Source organism: Micromesistius poutassou (genome assembly GCF_964030765.1).
Source record: "Micromesistius poutassou genome assembly, chromosome: 13".
Lineage (NCBI taxonomy): Eukaryota > Metazoa > Chordata > Actinopteri > Gadiformes > Gadidae > Micromesistius > Micromesistius poutassou.
Genome location: NC_140283.1, coordinates 6,527,587 through 6,554,188, shown reverse-complemented (window position 1 = coordinate 6,554,188; position 26,602 = coordinate 6,527,587). Strand labels below are relative to the sequence as shown.

At 42.7% G+C, this 26,602-nt stretch overlaps 2 protein-coding genes across 10 annotated transcripts in view; one reads left to right on the top strand and one right to left on the bottom strand.

Annotated features, from left to right (window-relative positions):
* Positions 1-8,292, bottom strand: part of ppfibp2b (PPFIA binding protein 2b) — a 49,232-nt gene extending 40,940 nt beyond the window's left edge. For all 5 annotated transcript variants that reach the window (XM_084477238.1, XM_084477239.1, XM_084477241.1 and 2 more), the window contains exon 1: positions 8,159-8,292. The gene's annotated coding sequence lies outside the window, so the exon portion shown is untranslated. The remainder of the gene's footprint in view (positions 1-8,158) is intronic.
* A 1,555-nt stretch (positions 8,293-9,847) lies between these two features.
* bmal1a (basic helix-loop-helix ARNT like 1a) lies at positions 9,848-26,577 on the top strand. 5 transcript variants are annotated; one of them, XM_084477245.1, is made up of 20 exons: positions 9,848-9,958; positions 12,578-12,746; positions 13,506-13,569; positions 13,920-14,067; positions 14,265-14,285; positions 14,415-14,447; positions 15,298-15,327; positions 15,866-16,023; positions 16,297-16,376; positions 16,520-16,612; positions 17,431-17,548; positions 18,010-18,159; positions 20,891-21,137; positions 22,048-22,154; positions 22,316-22,466; positions 22,835-22,914; positions 23,254-23,362; positions 23,620-23,713; positions 23,965-24,055; positions 24,283-26,577. In XM_084477245.1, the coding sequence occupies exons 3-20, from the start codon at positions 13,524-13,526 to the stop codon at positions 24,438-24,440; spliced, it is 1,914 nt and encodes a 637-aa protein (XP_084333371.1). In that variant the 5' UTR covers positions 9,848-9,958; positions 12,578-12,746; positions 13,506-13,523; the 3' UTR covers positions 24,441-26,577. The 5 variants fall into 5 exon arrangements, with proteins under 5 accessions (XP_084333371.1, XP_084333374.1, XP_084333372.1 ...); XM_084477248.1 differs by having other exon boundaries at positions 13,882-14,067; XM_084477246.1 differs by having other exon boundaries at positions 9,867-9,958; positions 12,671-12,746.
* Positions 26,578-26,602: the final 25 nt, after the last annotated feature.

Below are 26,602 nucleotides of genomic sequence, written 5' to 3'. Positions count from 1 at the left end.
AAAGGAAGTGCATGTTCACACTAAGCTGCCGTCGGGGCAGTTGTTGTTGGTAGTTTCTGCATGTGTCACACCATGTAATGCATGCTGTGTGTCATGTGTATGCAGTTTATCCATCCATAAGCTTCTTGTATGCGTGTGCAATGTGTATATACATACAATATTGTGTAATGTGTATACATGCATCTGCATCACTGTGTCTTAATGTCAAAATTCTCAAGAACACCCCAAGTATTTCCCAGTTTATGCAATTAACCCTTTCCAGTAGCCTACATAATCCAAGGTAACACCCTGGTGTGCATTCATTGGAGTGTCGTGATGTTGTGCGTGTGTGTGTGCGTATGTGTGTGTCTCTACTATACTCAAAATACCTATGCATATATATTGTTAATTGTGAATGGGTCGATGTTTGGAGAAAGAGGGAAGAACCCTTTTCAGCCTACACAAACGGACTCTGTTCAACCACACAGAAGAAAACTGAACAAAGTGCTTATGGAATTGGTCTGTGTAAGAGTGTGTAGATAGAGTAAGAGGAGGGAGAAAGAGAGAGAAAGAGAGAGAAAGAGAGAGAGAGCGATAGAGCAATATCGTAAAGTAGATAGAGAGATGGATTTTTAAACATGTATACTCCCTCCTGAATAACATCACAGTTGAGTTTAGTTCAATTTAAGTTGCTTTGGATAATAGCACCTGCTAAATTACAAAATAGTAGGCTGAATGGTATTATGTAAAGCTATAGAACAGATGATCTGATATTTGTGTCTGGTCTGTCCATCAGCATGTATGTTAAGACCCTCCTGATTAGGGATTAGTGGTTTGCTAAAGTCCAGAGGGTGTACACTGACTTAAAAGACATGTGGGGAAGATTGAAGATAACTCCCTTTGTCTCCAAACAACATTTTGTATTGTAGAATGACAGTACAAACACAGCAGCACACACAGTACCTTCCATGCAATAGCTTACAGTGCTTGTGCAACACACCCTTTCCGAGAGTTAAGAAGATTCATGAAAGCTAGTATAAAATACATTTTCAAAGATTTCTAATTGATTTATTGTTACAGACATTTTTTATTCTGAATTGTTTGTTTTTGTGTTTGTGAGTATTTTTATGTATGTGATAGCATGTGTGTGTGAGAGTTTCCCGGTCAAGGATGGGTCAATCTCTTCATTATCTCCAACACGGTGGGCCAGTCTGTGTCATACACAGCTCTGCGTGGATAAGGCTGAACAGTAGGCTGAACACTAAGGCTGACATTAGAACCATTGTCAGCTGCTCCAGACTATTGACTGAGGCCATCATTTCTGTCCCTTTACCCTAACTGGGTTTTGTTATAGTGTTGTCTTTGTTATCTGTGAGATTATTAGATAGAGCTCATGATAAACGGTTAAATATTCTACATGCAAAGCCCAAACAACGGTGGTAGGAATTCCCCGGAATAAACAGTTTCAATCAATTGAATGACTTTTCATTCTTGAATTACAAATGTATTTGTACATCAAATACATTTCAGTATGTCAGCAGAATTTATTTTGATTATTCATTTTGTTTTCATACTGCAATCTGCCAGACAGCATTGAGATGGCACTGTTGAACTCTGTTGTCGAACAGGTTAGATACGCATGTTTTCCAGGACTAAAATACAGGCAAGAAAAACTTGTTTGTCAAACGACTCTACAATGTGTGACTTGTTCCTGCCAGCTCTGCCCATTTCATTGACAGCACTCCTGCTTTGCGTTGCCTTAAGAGTATTTTGTTAGCTGATAAAACGTTGTGAGTTAAGTAAGCTTCTCACTAAAGACCCTTTAAATCCAGCACCCTGCACATCAAGCACATTTCTCGCATGGATACAAAAAGTCCCCCCCCCCACCACACCACCTTGCTGTGATAGCTAATTGCTAAAATGCAGCTACAGCAAATACTCTGAAGGGTCTGTCGTAGGAAAAGGTAGAGTCTGCTGTGTTCGGACATTTTCTACATTCTCCTGGCTCTGCTCTTCAATGCTTTGTGTTCTCAAAGGATACGCTTGGAGACTTTTGTGTTATCCTATTTAAATCTCCACAGCTGTAAATTCTTCTTGCTTATGTGTTCTGTGAAAATGTTCTCAGCGTGGAACAGGCCCACTGAAGTGGAGAAAACAGCTGATCCTGCGTCAGTTGAGACACGCCTATCTATGGCGTTGCTGATTATCAAGGAAGCATCAGGAACATGTTCAGGCAACAACATCCAACATGTGTTTTGTTTTAATCCACAGGTGTTATAACTACGAGCCAGCACCATTTTTTTTTTTCTAACCCCACCTAAAGAACGTAAATGTAAGTTTTAGTTTTACATAATAAGCAACACATACTTACTACGATGGTTACATAATTCACACTGGTATTCAGAACATAAATTATGCCACTTTGTTTTAACAAATAATCTAAAAACACATTTACCTTACAATGTCAACTTATTAAAACAGTCTAACCCTAGGTTCCCACAGGGTTCCAAGGGTCCTGTATTTCTGCGTCCCTGTATTCCTAGGGTCCATGTTGTCCCCCAGATTTATATGGCACATAATGCTGGGGACATGACAAAGGGTCTCCAGGGTCTTATGCTCCCAGGCCTTCTTGTGTGCTCTCCAAGTAAACTATGTTGCCAGGGTTCTATGTTAACCAACCATTATGTGCTACGTAAGGGATAATGTATAGAATGCCGGTTATCGAATGCCATTATCGGGAAAATAAGGGCTTATTTTCTATAATGACTGGCGATGTTCTATCCCGCTTATTACACGGCTAATTGCCAAAACGAAAAAATAACTTCACACGGTGTGTCTTTTTACAATTACCATTCGTAGTGTTGATCAGCAGAGAAATAGTCTGACGTTGACGTCGCTTAGCAACCGAATACGCTGGGGTTGATAAGTTACCGGACTACTTGCGGAGTGATACCAAAGACGTGAATCAGAGGCAAAAAATCCACTTCCCTTGACAGCGGTCATTATATGTCATTAGTCAATTATCGAAAAATAATTCACCGCCAGAAGTCGGGAAGGCCCATGCAAGTGAATGGAGTGTTCCACAGCATTGAGAAGAGCTGTGTAATAAATAGTTATATAGCACATAATGGGAACCTGAACTCATTAATTTGTTGGAGTCATGTAATCAACAAAGGTCCTAGCTTAATGCTTCCTTATGTGAAAACTAGTTTTGTACAAGACTAACCTAATGCTCCAACTTCATATTCATCTTCTAACTGATACATAAAAAACACTATGATATAAGTATCTTATTTAGTCCAGTTGGTATTTTATTCCACATGAATTGTTCTGCTTTTATAGTTGTTTTTGAACACTTTTTTTATTATCTGTGACTGACATCTCATTGCTTAAATTTCCAAATGGCAATATAGTGTATTGCCATTGTATTATTGCAACAGAGACAGGCTGGGCAGCTGAAAGTCTCACACTAAGTGAACAAAAAACTAGGAAGGGCTTCTTGTTGTCCGACAACACCAAGCATTCACTCCATCATCCTTACCACACAAAATCACATTACTCACCATCAGACAGGATAACTGTTCAATAGGGAGGGGAGAGGAAGTAGGGAGACCAATATTATGCTGTATTTCTAGTACTATCGTTAGCTTATTGTTTGTAGTCGCCTCATCATTTGTCATTATATGGCAAATGGCAGGTAGGCAAATGATTTGGTATGATTGATCCATTGATAAAGGGCATGTGATGATCAGCTTCAAACCAGTTAACATCCCTTTGAATCAGATTGGCAAACCGGATCCATGCTGATCAATAACGGAATACAATGAGTTATGCTCTTTACTGGAGCCAAAAACACCTACACTACTATGAATATGACTGATTCTATTCTATTCTACTACTTCTAATTTTGTTATAAATTCTGCAACTGCCACTACTACCACCATCACCATCACCATCAACCCCATTACCTTTTGGGGGGCTAGATACATTCTACATCTCAAAAACATTACAGGTCTAAAGTTCAGTTCACACAGTGAATCAAAGGGAGCTTTGTAATCAATAACATGCAAACAGATTAGGGTCAGTTCCGGAATTTCACAAAGTTAGTCATTGAGTGAATCTTCTTGTCAAACATCTACAAATTACGTTTTTCCTGCTTTTTTAAAACAGGAGTCCTTGACACCATAGTAAACCGCCCACCGAAACCTGGAGAGGGACTACAAGTCAGATAGGTCTGTGAGAACAAGAAATTCCAGAATGCATGCAAACGAGCAGCTATGAGAAAGTGCCTACACACACATACACACACACATATATACTCACACACACATACACACACACACACACACACACACACACGGTTGTGTGAGTTTGCTGTTCCTCTTCATTTGGCTTAGGCTGTTTGGATTAGTGTCACCCGGGTATAGGCCAGACTAAAGCCCCACAGGACCCCCAGTCGATTGAGGTAAATAAACATCCGTGTGCATCAGAATGTCAGCGTGTGTATGTGGGCGTGTGTGTGTGTGTGTGTGTGTGTGTGTGTGTGTGTGTGTGTGTGTGTGTGTGTGTGTGTGTGTGTGTGTGTGGAGAAACAGGGTGGGAAGGTGTCAAAGCAGGCTCAGAGGAAACACCAAAATTTCAACCAATTACAATCAAGTCAGAAGAGCTCCCAGTGACATTAAGGATCAGTGGATTATTCCCATAGTTCAGTCTCCCGCCCTATCCCTCTCTTCTTCGGAGTTCTTCATCTTTTTGGTCTTTCTTTTGGGTTTTAGATATAGAGGGCTCTCTATATCCGGGCAGAGAAAACATATGCTTACAAATAATATATATTTTTTCATTTCCGTTGAGGTATGATATCAAAACATCACGTGGTGGGCCTGCTAAAGTAACCACTTCTCGGTAACAAAACAGGACAAAGTAACTGTACTTTCACCATAAACCGCTTGCTAAATCCTAGTCACTCCTATTATCCTTCTATTTTTGTCAGTATGTTCATGACTGATTACACGCCTCAAAATGCAACTGAAAGGTATTGAGTCATTGAAAACAACTTCAGAAAGCAAATGAATGCGAGCTACCTCTACCTGTACATCCTGCACACTGTCTGGGCCAGAACATACAGTTGATTACAAGAATGTTCTCCAATGCCAAATTGGTGAGAATAAGGGGGTACATACAAAAAGAAAACTATGACCCACTTCAACAGCCCTGGGTCTCGAAACCAGAAACCAGTGACAGCCTCAAACACCACCACCAGCAGGCCAGCCGAACGACACGTCAACACCACATCATACATACACATCACACGACCTGACAATTTGAGCTAACACAGGGAGCCGCCAACTAGCTGCCAGCTGGAGGAGCAAAGCGCCAATCGGAAGCACTGTGACGAGACGAACAACAGACCCATTTGTTAGTGGTCCCATTCTGCCACCTTGACGTATCAATGTTATGTGATGTTCCCATCCTACATAGCTATTAATAGGCCGATGGGCAACTTTGTCATCTTCTCCATGAAGTGACGGGGCTGTATGGCGAAGCAGTTTGTATACGCAGCACAAACACAGACAACCGGCTCAACTGGAAGAGAGTCTCGAGTTACAGAGTCAAAGTCTCAACCCTACAAAAAGGTATCCAGACAAGAACACAGTCACCTATCGCATTACTGGATAATATTTCAGATAACCATGCGTGTGTGTGTGTGTCAGTGTGTGTGTGTGTATGTGTGTGTGTCTTTCCATGTTTGTGTCACACGCTTGTACTGCATTTGTGTGTGTGTTTCTCAAATAGAGCAGATACAAGTAAATGTCATCCAGAGGCAGGTACAGACAGATGAGTCATACACGAATACATGCATGCACGCACACGTCTCACACACACACACACACACACACATACACACACGCACACACACACACAAACACGCACACACAAACACAGAAAGAGAAACCAGTTCACATGAGTGATGGATTTTGGCTCGATCCGGCTTCTATGCCATACACGTTGGGAGGACAGGGCAACAGGGATGCTGGTGATGACTAGCATCGCCCACCCTCTCTGGTCAGCCCCTTCCACTAGCCGCTTGTTCTCCCTCAGCGGGTCCTTACCTCCCCTGCCCTTGCTGTCGGCAGGGCAGATTGCTCTGACACTTCTGGGCCACACTAGACTGCAGAGACGCGCGTCGCAGGGCACTGCATCAGGGAATGTTGCATGAGAAGAATTCTGGTGCGAGGGTATTAGTGCAGAAGGTTCTAGGTGAGATATAGATGAGCCCTTTTAACAACTGATGTCTTGTTTATAGGTAAGCGTTTTGATCCTAGTGCCCTAGAGTCCCTTGTAAGCAAATAAGTGTGTGAAGAGTGGGCTGTCTTCTTCACACACTGACTGAGTGCCACAGATCTCGAAATTAAAGTTGAACACGTGCCTGAATATAAAAAGTAAAAGTTTTCATCTCAACGACGGCCGTGTTCTGCTGAAAAGGTCTCGCTCTCCCTCCCTCTGTCTCAAGCCATCCATCTCTCTCACTAGCTCTCCCTCTTTCCCTCCCTCTCTTTCACTTTCATCATCTCTCACACTCTCTCTCTCTACAACCTTCAGTTCTTACTACTTCTTTATTGCTGCAAACTGAGTTAATTAGACTCCCACCCAACACACACACACACACACACACACACACACACTCACACGATTGCTATGCATGTTTTTTCATTCTGTCATGTCATTTTCATATTTCTCCTTACCACTGCTCTGTTTTTATTTCTAACTCTTCTCCCTTATGTAATGGAACAAATACTCCCCCCCCTCCCCCGTTCCGCGACTCCCCCCTCTCTCTGATGTCTTTCTGCTGCCCTGACTACTTCCTCCTGGTTGTCAGAAGACAGGGATTACCCTTGATTCATGCAGCAGCAGTTGCATTGTTAAGCTAAGCATGAGCTCAACAGTGGTTAGTTGACAGAGCAATCATCTCAACCGTGTGCCATAGGAAGAAGAAGAAGAAGAAGAAGAAGAAGAAGAAGAAGAAGAAGAAGAAGATTAATGAAAACAAGGAAGAAGAAAATGATCCAGTGTCTCTTTTTGCACATGTAGCCGACCTTTGCGCAGGGGTGGCCGAAAGCACTTTGTACGAGAGACACAGGTTAATAAAAAACACTGCTCACACCACATGTCTCCTGCACGTTACTAGCCTGCAAATGATCTTTGTGTACTTGAGCTCTGGGCAGCACATGCCAGTGGAACAAAAGTAACATGCATGTCAAGGGCCATGTGATCATTTTAAAATGTCTCCCTCATAATGAGATTTGCAATGGAAAAGAGACACCAGCACGTGGCGTTAAGTAGCGGGAGGCTGCAGCTCAAAGGCCTTGTTCATATGAAAGGATCCCTCAAGTAGCAGTACACACACACACACACACACACACACACACACACACACACACACACACACACACACACACACACACACACACACACACACACACAAACACACACGTAGAAATCATTCGGTACAATCTGTGTGTGTGTGTGTGTGTGTGTGTGTGTGTGTGTGTGTGTGTGTGTGTGTGTGTGTGTGTGATGCAGCAGATGTTTCAGCCAACGGGAGTCGCATATCTGACATCATTAGCATACCCCAGCATACCCGCTAAAACGGATGATCATCCATTTTCACAGCATGTCTCTAAAAAACTCATCATTTATCAACAATACACTTATAGAGAAAGGCTATCCATGGGCTAATAAAAGATATTCACTTAATAGAAATAGAAAGGCTAGTGCAATTTCCTGAGGACCACTTATTGATGAATTCAGCGTAAGTTCAGAATGCATATAAGTATGCCCTTATCTACTTATCGATCAACATTTTTTGATATTTTTAACTCATAATAGTAGTTGAATCGTTAGTTTCGACCAATTACTCCAAATAGTGTGTTACGCTCAGGTATTCGGAACATGACAGTGACACACCTGTAGATCAGTCTATCCAAACCTAGCCCGCGGTTTGGAGGGTTTTGTGTTAATTCTATTCATAGAAACAACTCAATTATATTTGTAACTTTGAATAAAACAAAAAGCTAGGCTATATTAGATATCCAGTAATAAAACATGTACAGTTTACGACCAGGCTTATTTGAAAGTAATAATAAAATGAAAACAGTCCCAGTCACGGTAGGTTACTTACCTTAACTGACCAATGGGAGTATTATCCGCAACAATGTCCCACTTCGGGTGGATAATAGCCAAACCGTACACTTATTTGAATAGCGTTAACACAACTGCACGCGGCTAAATAAAAAAATAGTGCGTCGTATCTCCAACGCTCTTGCGGACGCTCCCTCGGCTCTCTCGCGTGTCCTATACCCACAATGATCACCTGCCTGTAGGGGCGTGCTTCCAACTTTGCTTCCCCCTATAGACCATATCGTCAATGCACATTGTAAATTTAGATCACTATTATTTACGTTTTTCTGCCTAAACTTGTTTCAGGAAAAACAAATTGAAAAGTCACGCATTTTTTTTCTTCTTTCATGCTTATTCTTAAAATAGTCCTTAATCGTTTTACACATTTTCAGACAGCACAAAAGATATAGAAATGTTGCAATTACATCATTATTTGTACTATAAATTTGTTATTACGTTTTATTTTTTATTATTATTAAATATTTCAAAGGACAACTCAACAGTGCCATCTGTTGGTAACTTATATTTCCACAGAGCAGTACACGCCTGATTGTTATTTGTTTAAATTGTATGTTTATGCTTATTTTCCAGTAGGCCTTCTGACACACAAACATAGATCTATAAAATAATAACGTGAATATATTAAATATATATATTATTTTTTCAGCTCAATGTTGTTGGTAGACTTATAATACGTCTCAACATTGCCACCTTTCGGCACTATATAAATATACAGTAAAATTCAAGGAGCAGAATCAAATTCAGAACATATGAACTAAACGCTGATTACATGTAGGCCTAATCAATCGAGATTTCATTTATTGGTTGTATATAATTTGGAACTTGTTTATAGGAAAAACTAAATATCCCAATTCAACCATTGCAAGCTGTTCAAAAACGGTTGCGTACATGATGACTCAATCACGTATATTACTGTGCATATAGGCAAATAAAGGGGATGGTTTCCTTTGAACTGTGAACACATTTGTGATCTAAAGTTTACCACAAAGTTTGATAAACTCAGCGACATCTCAAGTGATGAAGAAAGGAGAGTTTGATCCTAATCATCCAGACTTGGCTGTTGAATTGACGGTTTGACCCGCTCACCCTCTGTGAGTGTGGGTGGATGTGAGCCTGTTAGCATGTAAAAAAAAAACACGTCAAGGCCTCCTCTCTTCTCAGAACCTATAGTTTGCACCTTCTGCAATTGTGTAGTCAGTTTTCAATATTAAAGCTAATAGATGACGATAAGAAGATATGTATGCCTATTTTGCGGAAAATTCTTACAAAGAAAAAAAGTTTACAAAGTCGTAAAAATTAGGTCTGATTTTATTCCTATATGCCAGGGTTTTGTGGTAACATTACTTAGCCAATCCGTAGATCCATACGAAAAAACTATGTAGGCCTACAAGGCAAATCTCAGGCCTTATAATAAAACCATGGGCCAGCTACTTCAAAGAGCGCACACACGATGGCGCACGCACCAGATACCACATTTGCCAAAAACTCTATTTTACATACACAACCAAATGTTAAGTTCCCTTCCCGGCTGACTTTCATTGGCCTACGTACACGCCCGTCATATTTTTCTTTGCTGAACTTATTTCTAATTGGCTAGAGCGCTGCGCATAGTAGTTCCCACAAGTCCATTGGTTGAAAAACTAGGTTAGTGGTCCGACAGGCATGACGGGGAAGAGAAACTAGGTCACCGATTGAAAAGCGTCTGTGTCACAGTTGTAAGGTTGCAATTACATTTTACCTAGCGATTTATAATGGACAGACCTTTCTCCTTGTGTCTAATGTAAGTATACTTCAATCTAAATGCATTGGATGTATTCGTTATGTACCCTTGGAGCTGTGATAGTTTGCTCGGTTATATATGCTCGTTATTTTCCCTGTGCGGTGGTCATGTCAGTGTGATTTTGTAGAACAAGAGGAGGGACACAGCCTTTGCTGGCCAAGTATTTTCTCTTGACAGTCTTCTGTAACTAGCAAATGGGCTAACGTTAGCCAACTGCGCAAAATCGAAAGATGTATTCACGGTTTTGAATTCATAAACATGATGTCAGGCGATGTTGCGGGAGCCAGGAATAGCTACTATGCAATGTATGTGACCTATACCAGTCCTAAACGGTGTGTTATCTAAGCAGCCAGCGCCATAGGTGTACATGTATACCACATGCTATGGACTTCTAAGTAAACAGGCCGTGTCTCCCCTCCTACTCAGGCCACTGCGTAGCCTCTATCCTGGGGATGTTTTGGCAGCAGTTACGGATCGCTATCATATTATTCAGTGTAAAATCAGTACTACTTACACACATGTTAACATTATGGCCAATGATGGACAAATATCCTCTTGACACAATATGTAGTGGTCGTATATCTGGACCACTCTGGGTCTCCGACGTGTTTTCTAAACGATGAGCATCACACGCACCTGGCGTGAGAGACCCGCTTGTTCTGGCTTCTTGCGGCACGTCGTGTATGTTTACACTCATTTCATGCGTTATCATTCTTTTTTCCCCCACATTGGCATATGTTTTGCTATTTGTATAACGCATTTATTACCACTGTCGATGTATTTGTTTTCAACAAATCTCTGCTTGTTTCCTTAAAATGGCTGCTCCACATCATTATTAACATTTTTTTCTAGGCCACTACAGATTTATGGTAAACGTGAGAATTTAAACACCTATTTTTAAATTGATCTTCATTGTTTCCCCAGCAGACAGGTCAAAGTTTTCAATACAAAAATCTATGCCAATTTGGGGAAAATTAAGCTAAGCAGATCACCTTCCTAAATACCGTACCATTAAAGACTCTTATTCCTGCATCCTTGTTCCTTTTAAAATGAAATAATATAGAATCTTGAAAGGTCTAGTCAACTTAATAAAAGTGTGCAATCATTTTGTGTTGCTAAATAACTAATACAAGGAGGTAACCATGGCTGCTCCCGTCGTGATTTGAAAGCCCTATGAGTGCATTCAACGCCTATAGGCTAATCTCAAAACAACATATTTTAGAGATTCACATGGTTACAATGTTCCAGTTGACATTATGTGTATCATCATTTGGCCATGGTTTATGATAGATACATTTTCTTGGGGCCAAACTTGACATGAAAGCATTGTTAGTTCAAATCTAGTGAAGACTCACAATATATTCTAACACTAGGTGGTTTAGAATGATGTCTTTTTGCAATCACGTTTCAAGGGGTAAGCCTTATGTATTTTAAACAGCGATAGTCACTGGCCAGTTGCCTCATGACTGACTTGAGTTGGTGCACGTTATAATTTAGGATATGGAAATATATAGCCTCATGGCTTGCTGACTCACTAACAAAGTAGTGGAAGCTGAGTTGGTGGATGAAAATGAGGCCAGCCTTTTGAGACTAAGGGTGACGAGATGACCCACTTTCCACTCCAGCACAATTTCCTTTCAGCAAGCTGTAATGACACAGTGGTTTTCTTCTCCTGGCCAAGAGCTTTGTCCCTGTAAAACATCTAACCGAGCCAGGCCTGACCAGGTATAGTGTTAACAAAACGACAACTAGCTGAACTCACACAATCCCAGCATGCATATGTTAGATCAAAACAGGGCAATTTTTGCAGTGGTTCAGTGGTTATCAGTACAATTGTTCACAATGATAGCCCCTGGTTGTGTAAAGAGGAGTGTTTACCAAAACACAAATTAGGTTGCCATAAACCGGATGAGCAGTGAAAAGATAAGAGCGTTGAGATCCTATATTTAATAACTTGATCGATTCCTCAAACCCGTCCATTGTAGTCACTTACACTGCTCACACTATTTTAGTCTAGGGGTAGTCTATCTGACAAAGCTCTGACTTATAGACCCTGATCAACAGATGATATCTGCTGCTTCACTATGGATATCATGTGGGCCAGTAATATTTAACCTATTATGGGTATTTTATAGAACAACATAGATTTCCTCCACATTAAAATGTGCTGTAATGTCATGAGAACAGCATTTGATTAGGTGCTTACATTTTGATCCTTGCTTTCTTGACAAAACGGTGTACTATAAATCAATCTGGATTTTGTAATATAAACCACTGCTGCTGAAAAGTTACCAATTTATACACTTAAGCTGCCAGGCACCGAATACATTGAATGGTAGACTGTATGAAAGACGAGCATGAAAATTATCTTGATGCCTTGTCATCACACGTATTCAACAAAAGCATAGAGATCTTCTCTATCCCGTTATCCAAGGATTTATTTTTTATTATTTGTTTCTCCTGTCTTTATATATTGTGAACTCCAATCAATTGCTGGGTGTGTTAATTTATACAAAATAATTGTGAAAGAAATTTGCAGGAATCGATATTATTATTATTATTATTATTATTATTATTATTATGAGTGCCTTATTAAAGGCACTCTCTTCCTATCCACAGGTAGACCAGATATGCAAGGGACTAAGAGACATATCAAGGAAGAACACATCAAACCGGATGAGAAAAAGTTAATTGGACATTTTCCATTTTCAGACCAGGCTGGAAAAGACCAGATTGATCCAGGCATTTTCACAGCAGACCAAGAGGCCTGATTTTGCTGCCTAGCTAGGTACTTGTTTTTTTGCTATTGACGTGCAACAAGCCTTAGCCAGGTCAGGCAGAACTTAGAAATCTAGCTGTTGGTGTTGTCTTGCACTATGGAATTCCATGAAGTGAAACGATTAACAACTTAAAGGCTTCTCCGGGTTTGCTGTTCATTTTGCCAAGTGCTGAATAAGGAAGACATCAACTAAGGATCAAACATGTGACCAATAATACTTCTTATCTTATCAAGTATTAAATATAATCCTATCTTTAATACTTAATCTTATTAAGTATTAAATATATAACATTTGACTGAAGTGTTGTGGTATCTGTGATGTAATTCACTGAAGGAAATGCTTGAAACCGGCAATGCCAAGCCAACCGCCAAAGGGAGGCCGGGGCTGCCTTTTATTGAAGGCATCGGAAATAAGCAATTTGGTTCCTAAAAGTGGGTCAGGATCAGTGAAGGAGTATGAATGTTTTTATGCGTCTGTGACCATCATCACCACATACATGGTTTATTTCTACTTTAAAAATGATAGGGAGTACTCATACACAGTATAAGACCGGGTTAGAAAGTAATATATTTTTCCTGTTCTGCCTACAATATTCTAATACCGTTCAGTAAGGTGTTCCCATGACGAGGTTGTGCTTTTTTTAAAGGGCTCCTTGGGTGTGGATCAACCTTTTATGTTGGGCCTGTCTTCCTGTCTTAACATCAAGATAAATTAAACAAACCTGGTTTTAACTTCTTATTTCCGCTTTATTGGTTTTGCCTCCACAGTCAAGGGCTTTAGAGTGGATGGAAGGAGATGATTTTAGCACAGAGGCTGTGATGAACATCTGTGGTGAGTGTGACATCTTTTTTGTTTCATTCAAAGAGCAGCTGTTGTTACACCTCTTGATCTCTGGTCTCCCCAGGCGGGGATTTCCCCATAGGGGATCTCTGTCACCTATCTCAATATCTCAATCATCTATATTTTAATTACATTTAATGTTAAATATATAAACTAATTTCCATCTGAAATACATTGGTTCAATTGTTTTAGGATTTTCCACATCAACCGGCCGCCGATCAGAATCGTACAATATTTATTTGATTGGCTATCTCTATATTGGCAGTTAAGAAATGGTCCATTTCATTGTTTTCCCTTTAAAAGCTGTTCTCCTAGCAGAGGTGTTTGCTTCTGGGCTGCAGATGATCTGATGGCTGACCAAAGGATGGACATCTCGTCTACCATGACCGACTTCATGTCTTCCGGCTCCACCGACCTCATCTCCAACACCACCAGCACACCCGGCCTGGACTACACACGCAAAAGGAAGGGGAGCACCACTGACTACCAGTACGGACACGCCGACAGAACAAAACACACACACACGCGTGCTAATGTTTGGATTGGAATACTAGGACAAGGGCGTTTGCACTGCTGAATTGGTTATAATCTGTTGACAGTTTTGAATCAAGCCCAGCTTTCTAGTGTACAACCTGTAATAAACTAAAAACTTTTTCAATTTTTAATTTTTCAATGTTCTCTTGCAGGATCGATGGCTTTTCTTTTGAGTAAGTTGTAATATGATGGTACTGGTTGAACATCATTTCAGTGATGGAGAATAAATGCATTTATATATGATCAGATTTTATTTTTGAACATATTCTTAACTAATTGTATTACTTGTTGTATCTCCTTAGTGACATGGACCCTGACAAGGATAAAATGGGAAGGTAAGAGTCCTGTTTGTCGTTTAAATAAAGTACAAATGTTAGTCTAAAGCCATTAAACAACAACACAAACGCATCAAATTGGATTTAACAGAGTTGAGCTAGATTTGGATTTTTTCCAATTTCATAATTGCGAGTCCCCAACAGGCCTAATTGCCTGATCCTCTTTCATAATACATGGTTGAGCAGCTCGCCCATGGATCTCCGCCAACATTCAGGCTCATAAGGGGTTAATACATCTGATTCATCATCCGGATGTTGTCAGAGGTCATCTTTTAAAGGTCTCGCCGATTCAATCCCATTACCATTTAATAGCGTAATATCATATTTCTAAACCCATGATGAATCTAGTAGGACCACTTTGTTCTATGTTCTAGTTGATGGTGAAGTGTTAGTTTCTAAGTAAACCTGGAATGATCTGTTTTGTATTGTCCTTGGAGGAAAAAGGCATAATCACAAACCGTCCTAGGTTTTCTTCCCATTCTAATTTGCCTTATTTATGTAATTGCGTGTGTCATCGGGGGCATTAAGGCATAACATTTGCACCATAAATTAAATTTCCATTGCATCACTGGTGTTACAGCTAAATTTAGCCTCAAGCTGTACCCTGCTGCACAAGCATTGTTCATTCAGCAAGCACAGTTCCAAGAGAGAGAGACGTCTTGTACCTCCTTTCTGACCTAGTTTCTTCTTGTTCGCCTTGCCAAACATCTGCCCCTCCCTTGACCTTTCTTTACCTAATACTGCCGCGGTGCTAGGCGGCTTGTGTAATAGTCTTGTGTTACTTACTACCTGGGTAAGAATCTGGGGCTAACCCTCCTCCATTAATCCTTTGCTCTCTGGTTTTCTCCAGTGACCCACATGGCCGGATAAAGAATGCCAGGTAATTTGTGGCATGTGTGTGTATGTGTCTGTGTGTGACAGCACGGCTATCACCTTTTCTTATGTATTCGTACAGTCTGAGGAGACAATTAGTTGTATTACTTTGCATCTGTCAATGTCATGAGAATGTAAATTACATCGTTAAAAGGGAATAGATCAGAGTATTGCTGAGAGCTGTATAGCTGTAATTACTGTAATAATTCTCTTAGAGGGCAAAAAGGTTGGACTTCCACAGAAGTCATGGAGGGACAAAACACTTGACGCTCCCCCTCAGCGCCTATTAAATGCCCCCATTAATCCACAGAATAAAAAGACTATCTCCTAACACAACTATGAAGATGTCTCTGGAATCTATACCCCAGATCCCTGCACTGGCTTCCTGTTGGCTTGGCCATTGAGTTACAAAAAGGACTCCACAGTTCAGGACAAGAATACATATCTGCTCCGTTTGTGTGTTATGAGTCCGCTAGAGCTCTTAGAGGCCACCAGAGACCATAAATAAACGTTCCGTGCCTCTATCCTCATGCCTTGTCCCACAGGGAGGCCCACAGTCAGATTGAGAAACGAAGGCGGGACAAGATGAACAGCTTCATCGACGAGCTGGCGTCATTGGTGCCCACCTGCAACGCCATGTCCAGGAAACTGGACAAGCTGACGGTCCTGCGCATGGCCGTGCAGCACATGAAGACCTTACGGGGTGAGGGAGAGGGTCGTTAATATTTTGCGGATGGAAGGATACATAAGATGACTCATGGATGTTTGAGAGTTTAAGAGTCAACGATAATACAATTAGCTTTAGCCTAGGTACGCATGGGGTAGAACAAAGAAGTAGTCGTAGGCTGAGCAGTTTTAAATAAATAGGAGACGTATCAATATCTTTCTCAGAGGATGATCCGAGATCGTTAGCATGGCAGCAGGTGGTGCCACGCAGGGAGAAAGGCTTGAGTGACACATGCCTTTGTCCTCCTAGGTGCAGCCAACCCTTACACAGAAGCCAACTACAAGCCCTCGTTTCTGACAGACGACGAACTGAAGCATTTGATCCTACGGGTGAGTGCAACAAGGGATTCTGACTATCGTCAGAAGTGAGGGGGCAGCGTTGTTGAACACAAGTAAATGTTGGGCCTGGTTGCTGATTTTTTTTATTTCTAACCCTTTATTTATTTATATTTATTTATTATATATATATACAGGCTGCTGATGGCTTCCTGTTTGTGGTCGGCTGTGACCGGGGAAAGATTCTGTTTGTCTCCGAGTCTGTCTACAAGATTCTGAACTACAGCCAGGTAAGAGTTAATTCCAAACTTTTGACGTGAACCTTTCAAAAGTCAACTCAAAACTCACCTCTTCAAGAAAGCATATAACACCTGACCCCGCCCATACCACACCTGACTCGTTTCCAAACCTTCTTTTCATTTTGAATTTCTCTGTATTTTGTTTTCTTGTCTTTGAGGGAACTCCAAAAAAGCACTGTATAAATTCTATCAATTATTATTATTATTATTATTATGTTGTTATATCAAGGTAACAAAAAGTTAACTTTCTCTGTCAAATGTGATCAATGCATTCCCCAACATCAAGTCAAACAGTCTACACTAGAGCACCAGTGTGTCTCCCAATAGAGTCACATTGTTTAGTTCAACCAAAGGAACGGTCTTCCCCCTGCTTCTTTAATTGATCAGTCGAGGTATCATCATTTATACAACATGAGTAATGGTCACAGAACTGCACCTTAGCCCGAGCAACCTTTCAAATGGGCCAGAGGTCAAACAAAATAGGTGAACCATTGCCTTGTATCCCGGGGGCCTCTTCAGGCAGGTGCACCCTGTCAGTGGTCCTCAAGTTCAAGTTCTTTTATTTGTCAAGTGCACAACATAACAGGTGAGCCATAGCTGGCAATGACATTTTTGTGTCCCAAGCTCTCCTTAACAATGAAAAAAAAAATATATATATATATTTTTAAATAGTATAAGATAAGAATAAAAAGAGTAACAAAGGAACAAAATAGTTTTAAATAAAAGAAAATCTCTAAAATCCTAAATCATAAGGAAAACCTCTCCCTCTCTTGTATTGACTCTTCCTCCCCATGTGTGGTCCTCTGCAGAACGATCTGATAGGCCAGAGTCTGTTCGACTACCTTCACCCCAAGGACATCGCCAAAGTCAAGGAGCAGCTGTCCTCCTCGGACACAGCCCCGCGCGAGAGGCTGATCGACGCTAAAAGTACATGGCAGTGTGGATGACGCATGGGCCTGACGCATGGGCCTGACGCATGGGCATCCGTGTGTGTGTGTGTGTGTGTGTGTGTGTGTGTGTGTGTGTGTGTGTGTGTGTGTGTGTGTGTGTGTGTGTGTGTGTGTGTGTGTGTGTGTGTGTGTGTGTGTGTGTGTGTGTGAGAGAGTGTGTGTCTGTGTGTGTGTGTGCGTGTGTGAGAGAGTGTGTGTCTGTGTGTGTGTGTGCGTGTGTGTATGTGTGCATGTATTTGATAAAAGAAAACCTTTGATAAAACAAAACCTCACACGCAGACGCGTGTACATCGGTGCTTTACTTGAATACGCAACGGAGGATCAGCAACTCACTTTGGTTTAACATTAACAGTTTAAACTGGATTTAGAGCCTAACGGTCCAGGAGTTACTGCATTCGTTGGTCTGTCTAATGGCTTTTCCTGGGTTGTGCGTTCCAGCGGGTCTGCCGGTGAAGACGGACATCGCCCCCAGCCCGTCCAGGCTCTGCTCGGGGGCCCGACGCTCCTTCTTCTGTAGGATGAAGTGCAACAGGCCCTCTGTTAAAGTAGAAGAGAAAGACTTCCCTTCCACCTGCTCAAAAAAGAAAGGTACCGACCCCTAGTCTCTCCTCTCTCACCCACCCATACACATGTCTCCTCATGGCCATAAATGGACATCCTTTCAATGATAGTGCTGCAGATTGGTTTGGGTTTGGTGATTTGTTTTAATTAGGTATTCACAGAGTATCTGTGGACACCTTTTGTTATTGTGGGAATTATTATTATTTTTATTTCAACGGCCAAAATCTCAACCTTTCAAATTTCTCAAACAATTTTTCAGAATCCACCAAAAGTCCAAATGATCCAAAATTGCGTCACATGATCTATGGACATGCCTTACCCAATTATAGAATTGTAATTTGGAGAAAAAAAATGGCAGATTTATGTGAAAAAGTAATATTCATTAATCAGAGTTAAGGTGTGGAAACTTCTGGAAAATCCTCCTCGGTAAAAATGACAAGATGATAGCTCAAAAAATGAGGTCACAGTGTCGATTTTAATAAATGCAGAGCAAAGCGCTAATGCTCCTTCTTTCCATCACAAGTCCGTGTCGGAAGGAGGCAGGAACTTAAAACTTGCCAAGAATGTAGAGGACAATTCGCCCAACATTTGCACAACGTTTTGTGTTGACAGCTCATTCCATGACGCCCCAGTGTCCATTACAGTAATTGCTCTTAAGCATAGCCACTTGGCCAGCAGATGGCCTGTGTGTGTGTGTGCATAAATGGCAGATTTATGGTAAATTCTGTATATGCTAATAAGCTAACAATATTCTATCGTGTGTGTGTGTGTGTGTGTGCACGGAATGGGTTATGGGAATAAAAAAACTGACCGTGATGAAGAACAAAGGTGGAGGAGTAGTTGCATCTGGGAGTAATGGCTCCACCCGTGATTCCCTTGAAGGGCGGCCACGGGGCTAGGCGGTGCATGGGGCCTGTGAATACAGGTTTTACAGTTTACAGTTTTCAGTCCCAACATTGCTGGATTTTAAATACTTTCTGGTAAAAATGTTTGTTGCTGGGATGCACCCTACTACTACTTCTCTCTGTTTTAGTTGTAAATCGACACTTGTACATATTGAAGTCATGCCGTTTACCGCTACCCTTTGTCTGTTTGTTGTAATCTGCTGAAAGCCTTTTACCTCTTATTTAGTTTTTTTTAAGAAAGATATTTATACCTCTGTGTTCCACTATGTTCAGTGGAGCATCCTCAGGATGTACAGTCCAGTAAGCACAGGAGAGAGCCCTTACACAAGCACCGAGGAAGTAGACTCACTTACACTTCCATTTTAAATCTAGCACAGTCTCCCCGTGGATTTCCAGAGCGTATCAGGCTTTCTATACGTCCTGAACTTTTCCCTAATAAAGTCCACAATCCCGCTTGTATTTGAAACACTTTGAGCTACACACTCCTCCGCACACTGCCAGTTGTCCTTTTAGTTAGTGGAGCCTCGCGGCTAGTCAGCTGTACTTTGCGGCGTCCCGGGGCCTCAGAGGGTCACATTCAGATGACGTCTATTGCTGGGCTCTCTAAAAGGCAAAGCACATGACTGCTGCTTGCATATTTGGCATGCCACTTTTACTCAACAGCTTGCTTTTATTCTTTTTAATTATTTTTTTAAACCGCCAATTGGCTAAGGAATTTCCAAGGCATTTGGAACTGCTGTTGAATATTTGATGAAGCTAAACTTTTCCCTTTCTTTTAATGTGACATTTTTATTTTATTTGGTACTATGTGAAATGTAAATGTTAATTAACAATTCCGTACAAGAATCTTACCATCTTAGTACCAGTATATGTTTGGCATGGACCCACATCTCTTGTTCTGGTGTCACACTTATCTGGTGCCAGCAGCAATCCATTTCATATGGTATATCACACGCACACATACACACACACACCTTTGTTGATGGATTCTAGCGCCGTCTGTTCTCCTAGGTTTTACGTCCCACCAAGATGCTATTTTGAATCCAATCCAAGTTCAGCCTCTTTCCCTCATTAATCCAGTCTCGCTCTTTCTCTCTCATGCTCTCTCACTCTCATTATCTCTCACTTTCCTTATATGTGTGTGTTTATATAAATGTGTGTGTTTGTGTGTATATGAATGAATAAATGTCGAGTGTGGACTCTCATTATCTCTCACTCTCATTCTATAGATAGATAGATAGATAGAATGAATAAATGTTGACTGTCGACTCTCATTATCTCTCAATCTCCTTATATATACAGTATATGTGTGTGTTTCGCCTAAGAGTATACAAAGGTCGAGCAGCAAAATCTCTGTTCTGGGACCACAGTGGTGGAACGAGCTCCCTGCTGCCATCACGACCGCAGAGTCGCTCACCAGCTGCTGCAAAAGACTCAAAACCCACCTGTTCAGAGTTCACCTAGACTCTGCATAGCCATCCAGTCCCCCGCCCGCCCACTATTGTCTGTTGTACGTCCTGGCACTTAATGTACGCATTTAATGAACGCACCTAATGTACGTATTTATTCATAGTACTTAATTGAGCAGCATCTGCAGTAGCTAGCTATCACTGCTGTATACGGGGAATGGATTGGCCTAGCGATTGTTAGTACTTGCACTTGGCTCTATGAACATCCTAACTGTACCGTCAGCGATATATTGTTTCACTTCTTATGCCAAATGTACTTATTGTAAGTCGCTTTGGATAAAAGCGTCTGCTAAATGCCCCAAATGTAAATGTAAATGTGTTTGTGTGTGTGTGTGTGTGTATAAACGACTAACTGTCGCCCGCCCGCTCCATCTCCCTGCGCAGTGGACCGGAAGAGCTTCTGCACCATCCACAGTACGGGCTACCTGAAGAGCTGGCCGCCCACCAAGATGGGCCTGGAGGACGACAGCGAGCCCGACAACGAGGGCTGCAACCTGAGCTGCCTGGTGGCCATCGGCCGGCTGCACCCCCACATCGTGCCTCAGCCCCCCGCCGCCGACATCCGCGTCAAGCCCACCGAGTACGTCTCGCGCCACGCCATCGACGGGAAGTTCGTCTTCGTCGACCAGAGGTGAGCTCCGGCGGCCTCCGGCTGTTGCCAGGCCGAGCCCGGTCGTAGATGGTCTGGGGGACGCCGCGGTCGTTTTCTTCAGCACAAAACGGCGTGATCGACGGGCCCAGTTCAACTGACTCTGTACGCGGTCGGCCGCTTGCCGTCGCCGCCCTGTCGTCATTGTGTTAAACCGGCCAATAGCGCGCCAGGGGGAGAAGCCAGCTTGGGTGATTGTGCTCCCGCAAAAAACATATCGGATCAAATATCAAATAAACATACCCTGCTGCAGGGCGAATTCAAATCGCCGGCAGAACGGGCTGGGGGTACCCAGTCTAGAGCTCCAGTGCTTGGTGTCTCAGTCCGTGGTCGTTTTGAAACAGGATGTCTGTCATCCGTCTGTTCTACTGCTTTCTTTCCCAATACACCCGACACAGAGGCGTCGCCGTAGGATTAACAATCAGTGGAGTCTCTGGCCTTTCTGGCACTCTTGGCAACATGTTCCGAATTAGTGCCCCTCTCCCCCTGCAGGCGGTGCCCTAGGCAACCGCTGAGGTGGCCTAGGTAGGCCTAGAAACACCCCTGACACATTGATTATGGCCCTATTATGTACCAGGGTAACATAATCGCAGAACCATAATATCATTATGAGCAATGATATGATAACGCCTCTGTTAAAGGGGTCTATAATTTCCAACATATTAGGCCTAATATATCTAATATCTGAATTAAGATCTACAATGTGTAATCTGTTAACTGTCTCCTCGTCTCTCTCTCTCCATCACACTCCATCTCTCTCTCCCCATCTCTCTATCACTCTTCTGTCTGTCTCCTCGTCTCTCTCTCTCTCCATCACACTCCATCCCTCTCTCCATCATAATCCATCTCTCTCTCCATCACACTCCATCTGGCTCCCCGTCTCTGTCTCCAGGGCAACGGCCATCCTGGCCTACCTCCCTCAGGAGCTGCTGGGGACCTCCTTCTACGAGTATTTCCACCAGGACGACATCGGGCACCTCGCCGAGTGCCACAGACAAGGTACACATGTATATTACACCATGAGGTGTATTAACACAGATGTATATTACACCATGAGGTGTATTAACACAGATGTATATTAACAACAAAACGTTTACGTAAGTACCGTTCATTGTACGTCGATATTCACCACGTGTGTCTCTGTGTGTGTGTGTGCGCAGTCCTCCAGATGAGGGAAAAGATCAACACAAACTGTTACAAGTTCAAGATCAAGGACGGCTCGTTCATCACGCTGAGGAGCCGCTGGTTCAGCTTCATGAACCCCTGGACCAAGGAGGTGGAGTACATCGTCTCCACCAACACCGTGGTCTCGTGAGTCACCCCCCCCCTCGAACGGATCTGTCTGTCTGTCTGTCTGTCTGTCTGTCTGTCTGTCTGTCTGTGTGGGTGTGTGCGTGTGCGTGATCTTCATTATTCTAAGTGGTACTTATTGAATGGGGTCATTTGGACCTTGATTCTCTTGGGCAGTCATGTGATCCAAGATGAGCTGTCAGCGTTGCTCTGCTAATATGCAGATTAACAATAATAAAACATTAGTAACATTAATCAGCCTTATTCATTGATGTAAAATCCAACTTTAGGAATTAAGCGTCTGGGATCAATATTAGTGTGATGATGACTCATCTTAGATGGCCTACGGCCTGAACCCGTGTGTTGACGGTGCTCCCCTTTGTGTCCAGGTGTCCCATGGTGGAGGGATCCGACTACCCCCAGTCCGCCGCCTCTCCCCAGAGCATGGACAGCGCTCTCACCTCTGAGGGTAAGGCTCCCCCGCATCCCCACCACCATGGTGCTTTGACCTGCTGCTTCCCTCCAGTCCGCACCCCCCAAGCCCTTTGGCCTCGGAAAACCTGCAAGTCAATCAAAAAAAAAGAAATACTTTTAGCAGGATTAACTGTGGTTTAACTGAGATGGTAACATACAAGCACATTTCATCATTTAGATTTGTACCTGTTGCGTTCCAAGTAGCACATGTTTACCTGCCCTTGACGTGTGGTCTTCAGAGTTCAGATCGTCATTACATTAAAATGAATGGACTCCCTCTCCAAGCATGCGGTTGTAACACTGAACCATGTCCTGGTTGGTGTTGTGGACGTAGGTGGGGGGCGGAGGGCGCTGCAGACGGTTCCTGGCATCCCGGGGGGCACGAGGGCTGGGGCCGGGAAGATAGGACGCATGATCGCAGAAGAAGTGATGGAGATCCAGAGGTGAGACGCGGCCGCTGGCCCAGAACCCAAAGTGACCTCACGTTACCATGGAGGTCCACGGGTTTTTTTTTTTTTAACACTCGCTTAGAGAAGCAAGTGCAGAAATGTTGCAATGAGGACGGGTTATTTTTGTCCAAACAGTTTCAGCACTTTTACGGCATAAATGTTTCAGCGCTGCCTTTTATATTGTGTGTGTTGCATTACGTGTGGAACAACATCGGGGCTATTTTGAACCTCTTTGCTTATTCACGGGTTAGGATCAGAGGCTCCTCTCCTTCCAGCTCCGGCTCCAGCCCTCTGAACATCACCAGCACCCCGCCCCCGGACACCGGCTCCCCGGGAGGCAAGAAAGTAAGGCGAACAACTCACTCCTCAAACACAAGCTGTTGGAGACTTTTACATTGCTCGTCAGGTTCAGGTGTCCATGTCTCGCGGCAGAAGAGCCTTGCAGAGTACTCAGACTGAAATTCAAGTCAATTAGAGCTTGGTTTATTGCCAAGATGTTGATGTTCGACTACTGCTGTTGTGCTATCTATGCACGTGCGCTGTGATGGTTGGTGCGTTTCAAAGCTAATCCGATGCCACTGCCACTGTCCCTGTAGATACAGAACGGAACGCCGGACCTGCCGTCAACGGGGATCATCCCCGGACCAGACTCCATAGGGTACCCCTACTCTAACCAGTCCATCATGAGTAAGTGTGGCACGCACGCACGCGCAGACAGACAGACAGACAGACGTGGACAGACACATAGAGATGTAATTTCACAGCATTGTGTAATGTAGTAATGTGATCCAGTCGGTTCCGGCAGATACACTTTCTCCCAGAGAACAGACAGACAGGCTCTGCGGCCCCTCTTATGATTGTTTGTTGTGTGTGTGTGTGTGTGTGTGTATTTGCGTGTGCTGCGGTCTCCTCAGGCGACAACTCCCACCTGAGCATCGACATCATGGACGAGCCGGGCTCCAGCAGCCCCAGCAATGATGAGGCGGCCATGGCGGTCATCATGTCCCTGCTGGAGGCCGACGCCGGCCTGGGAGGACCAGTAGACTTTAGCGACCTGCCCTGGCCTTTGTGAGACCCACCCGTGCGTGTTAAGTGTGTAGGGCGGGGCAGGGGTTCTACTTGTACTACCTGCTGCCCTTCCCCCCTCCCCCCCCCCCCCCCCCCCCCACGTGTCCAGAGGTGGGCGTCTGGCGTGTACCGTCACACGTGTGACAACAGCCCCCCCCCCCCATAGACGGCGCAAAAAGGGAGTGTTTCTCGTGAACACAGTCGTTGCGAAACACGTTGCTTCATGAAAAGAAAGAAAACTGTCATCGACTGCACAAGATCTCCAGAACGGCCTCGGCCTCCTCCTCCTCCTCCTATGAAGGTTAGCTGGATATGAATGAAGAGTACTGTGATGAAGAGCACAGCCCCTCTTTAGACTGTCAGAGGAGCAGCACACATATCCACCTCCAGGAGCCTCCGCACTGAGGACGGATCTCTAGGACCACAGGGCTAGGGCACAGGAGCCCTCCGCTGCCGTTTTTTTTTTTTTTTTATCAATGAAACTGTCAAGGTTTGTTTGGAGTCCGATGCCATATTAACTACTACCTACCTAATGCTACCTGTTGTGTTCTGTATTTCGATGCTACCCTAAGCTAGTCAGTAATACCATTTCCAGATGACCTACTTTGTTCTCGTGAAGCCCTTAGAATGAGAGTCGAAAAGTGACACAGGAAAGGTAGATCCTAATGGATTGGAAATTGCAATTTGATTGCGATACAGCATCAGATTTGTGAGTGGCATGTGTAAATTGCCATAGTGCTGTATTTCCACACCTTGCAAAAACCTGAATCAATACGGTCAAGATGGTTTTCAGTGTGCTTGAAGCAAACAACGCCATCCCTTGACAACAGGGTATCTGCATTTACGAAAAGGATTTGGACTATTGTGGTCAGACAAACTAACCACCGCACATCATAATAAGCAGGGTCAAAAGAGGGCCACTCCGTTGGAACACAGGCCATCATTCAGCAGAAGTATTACTAAACTGAGTTTCCCTAACCATTGTTCTCGTGGGAAGGGATCAAGGACGAAGAGAACTTCCTTGAACAGATTGTTCTTCCAAACTGAGTACGTCTTTTTTAAGTAAAGGCAATTTCTAACAGCTTATATGCTTTGGCCAGGTTGAAAATGCGTTTCTTTGGAAGTTAAGATTACTAGTTAAAATATAAAAAAATGTAACCTGAACGTAATACCTCTTTTAGTGATCTTATTTGTTGATTAAATTGAATCCCATGAGAATCATAATCAGAAGGGACATTAATGAGCATCAATATTTCTTAATTTCTGTGTTCCCGTTTCAAATTGTAAATTTGTATTTGCCAAGTATAACCTGATGCTCAGAATATCTAGAATTTAAATCAAATTCTCTATGTTCCTACTCAGCGATGTTCTATGTTCTAATCCCCCTGCATGACTATCAAAGGTAGTCACTTAGAATCCATCCCATATAGAACAAGATTGAGGCCGAAGCTACATATTGGGTCAAATTAAACCCGCATGCCTTTTTCACTTCTTTCCCATCAGATGGGTATCCATCTGATGGTAGAAAATGACACATTTGCCACATCAAATTTCCTCCAAAAGGTCACTCAAATATTAACTTCAAGGTGACGTGAATTTAATCAGTGAGATATTGAAAAAATGCTTTCAATGTTTTCACTTAATTTGATTTCAATCAATATTGTTGTAATATTGTACAGTTTTTCTACCTCTTATAATGGTATACAATGCTACAAGTACCGGTCAAAAAACATTTTTGTTGGACAAAGATCATAATCATCTTTTTCACCTTGCACAGATGTAACTGAACAGACTTAAAAAAACAAACTTGTTTTTATTCTTAAAGTAAGAATCAAGAATGTGTTTCAACAAATGCTTCTTAACCAGGTTATTGAGGAGTATTGACTGAATGCGTTTGGTGAATGGGGTCTGTATAATAATGTTCAACAGGTGATTCTTGCCGGCGTCCTCACACACACACACTTGCTGGTGATGCTGAATCTCCTGGTCTCTGGTTCAACAGTTCTCTCGCAATGCTTTCACACTACACACAACCAACAAGATGTATCCTTGTTAATATACTGCCTCTTTCCACCCACAGTAATGTATCAGATCTTTAAATTTGTTGAGAGTATACTTTATGCAAATATATATATATATATATGAGTATGATGTGTAATGTATCTG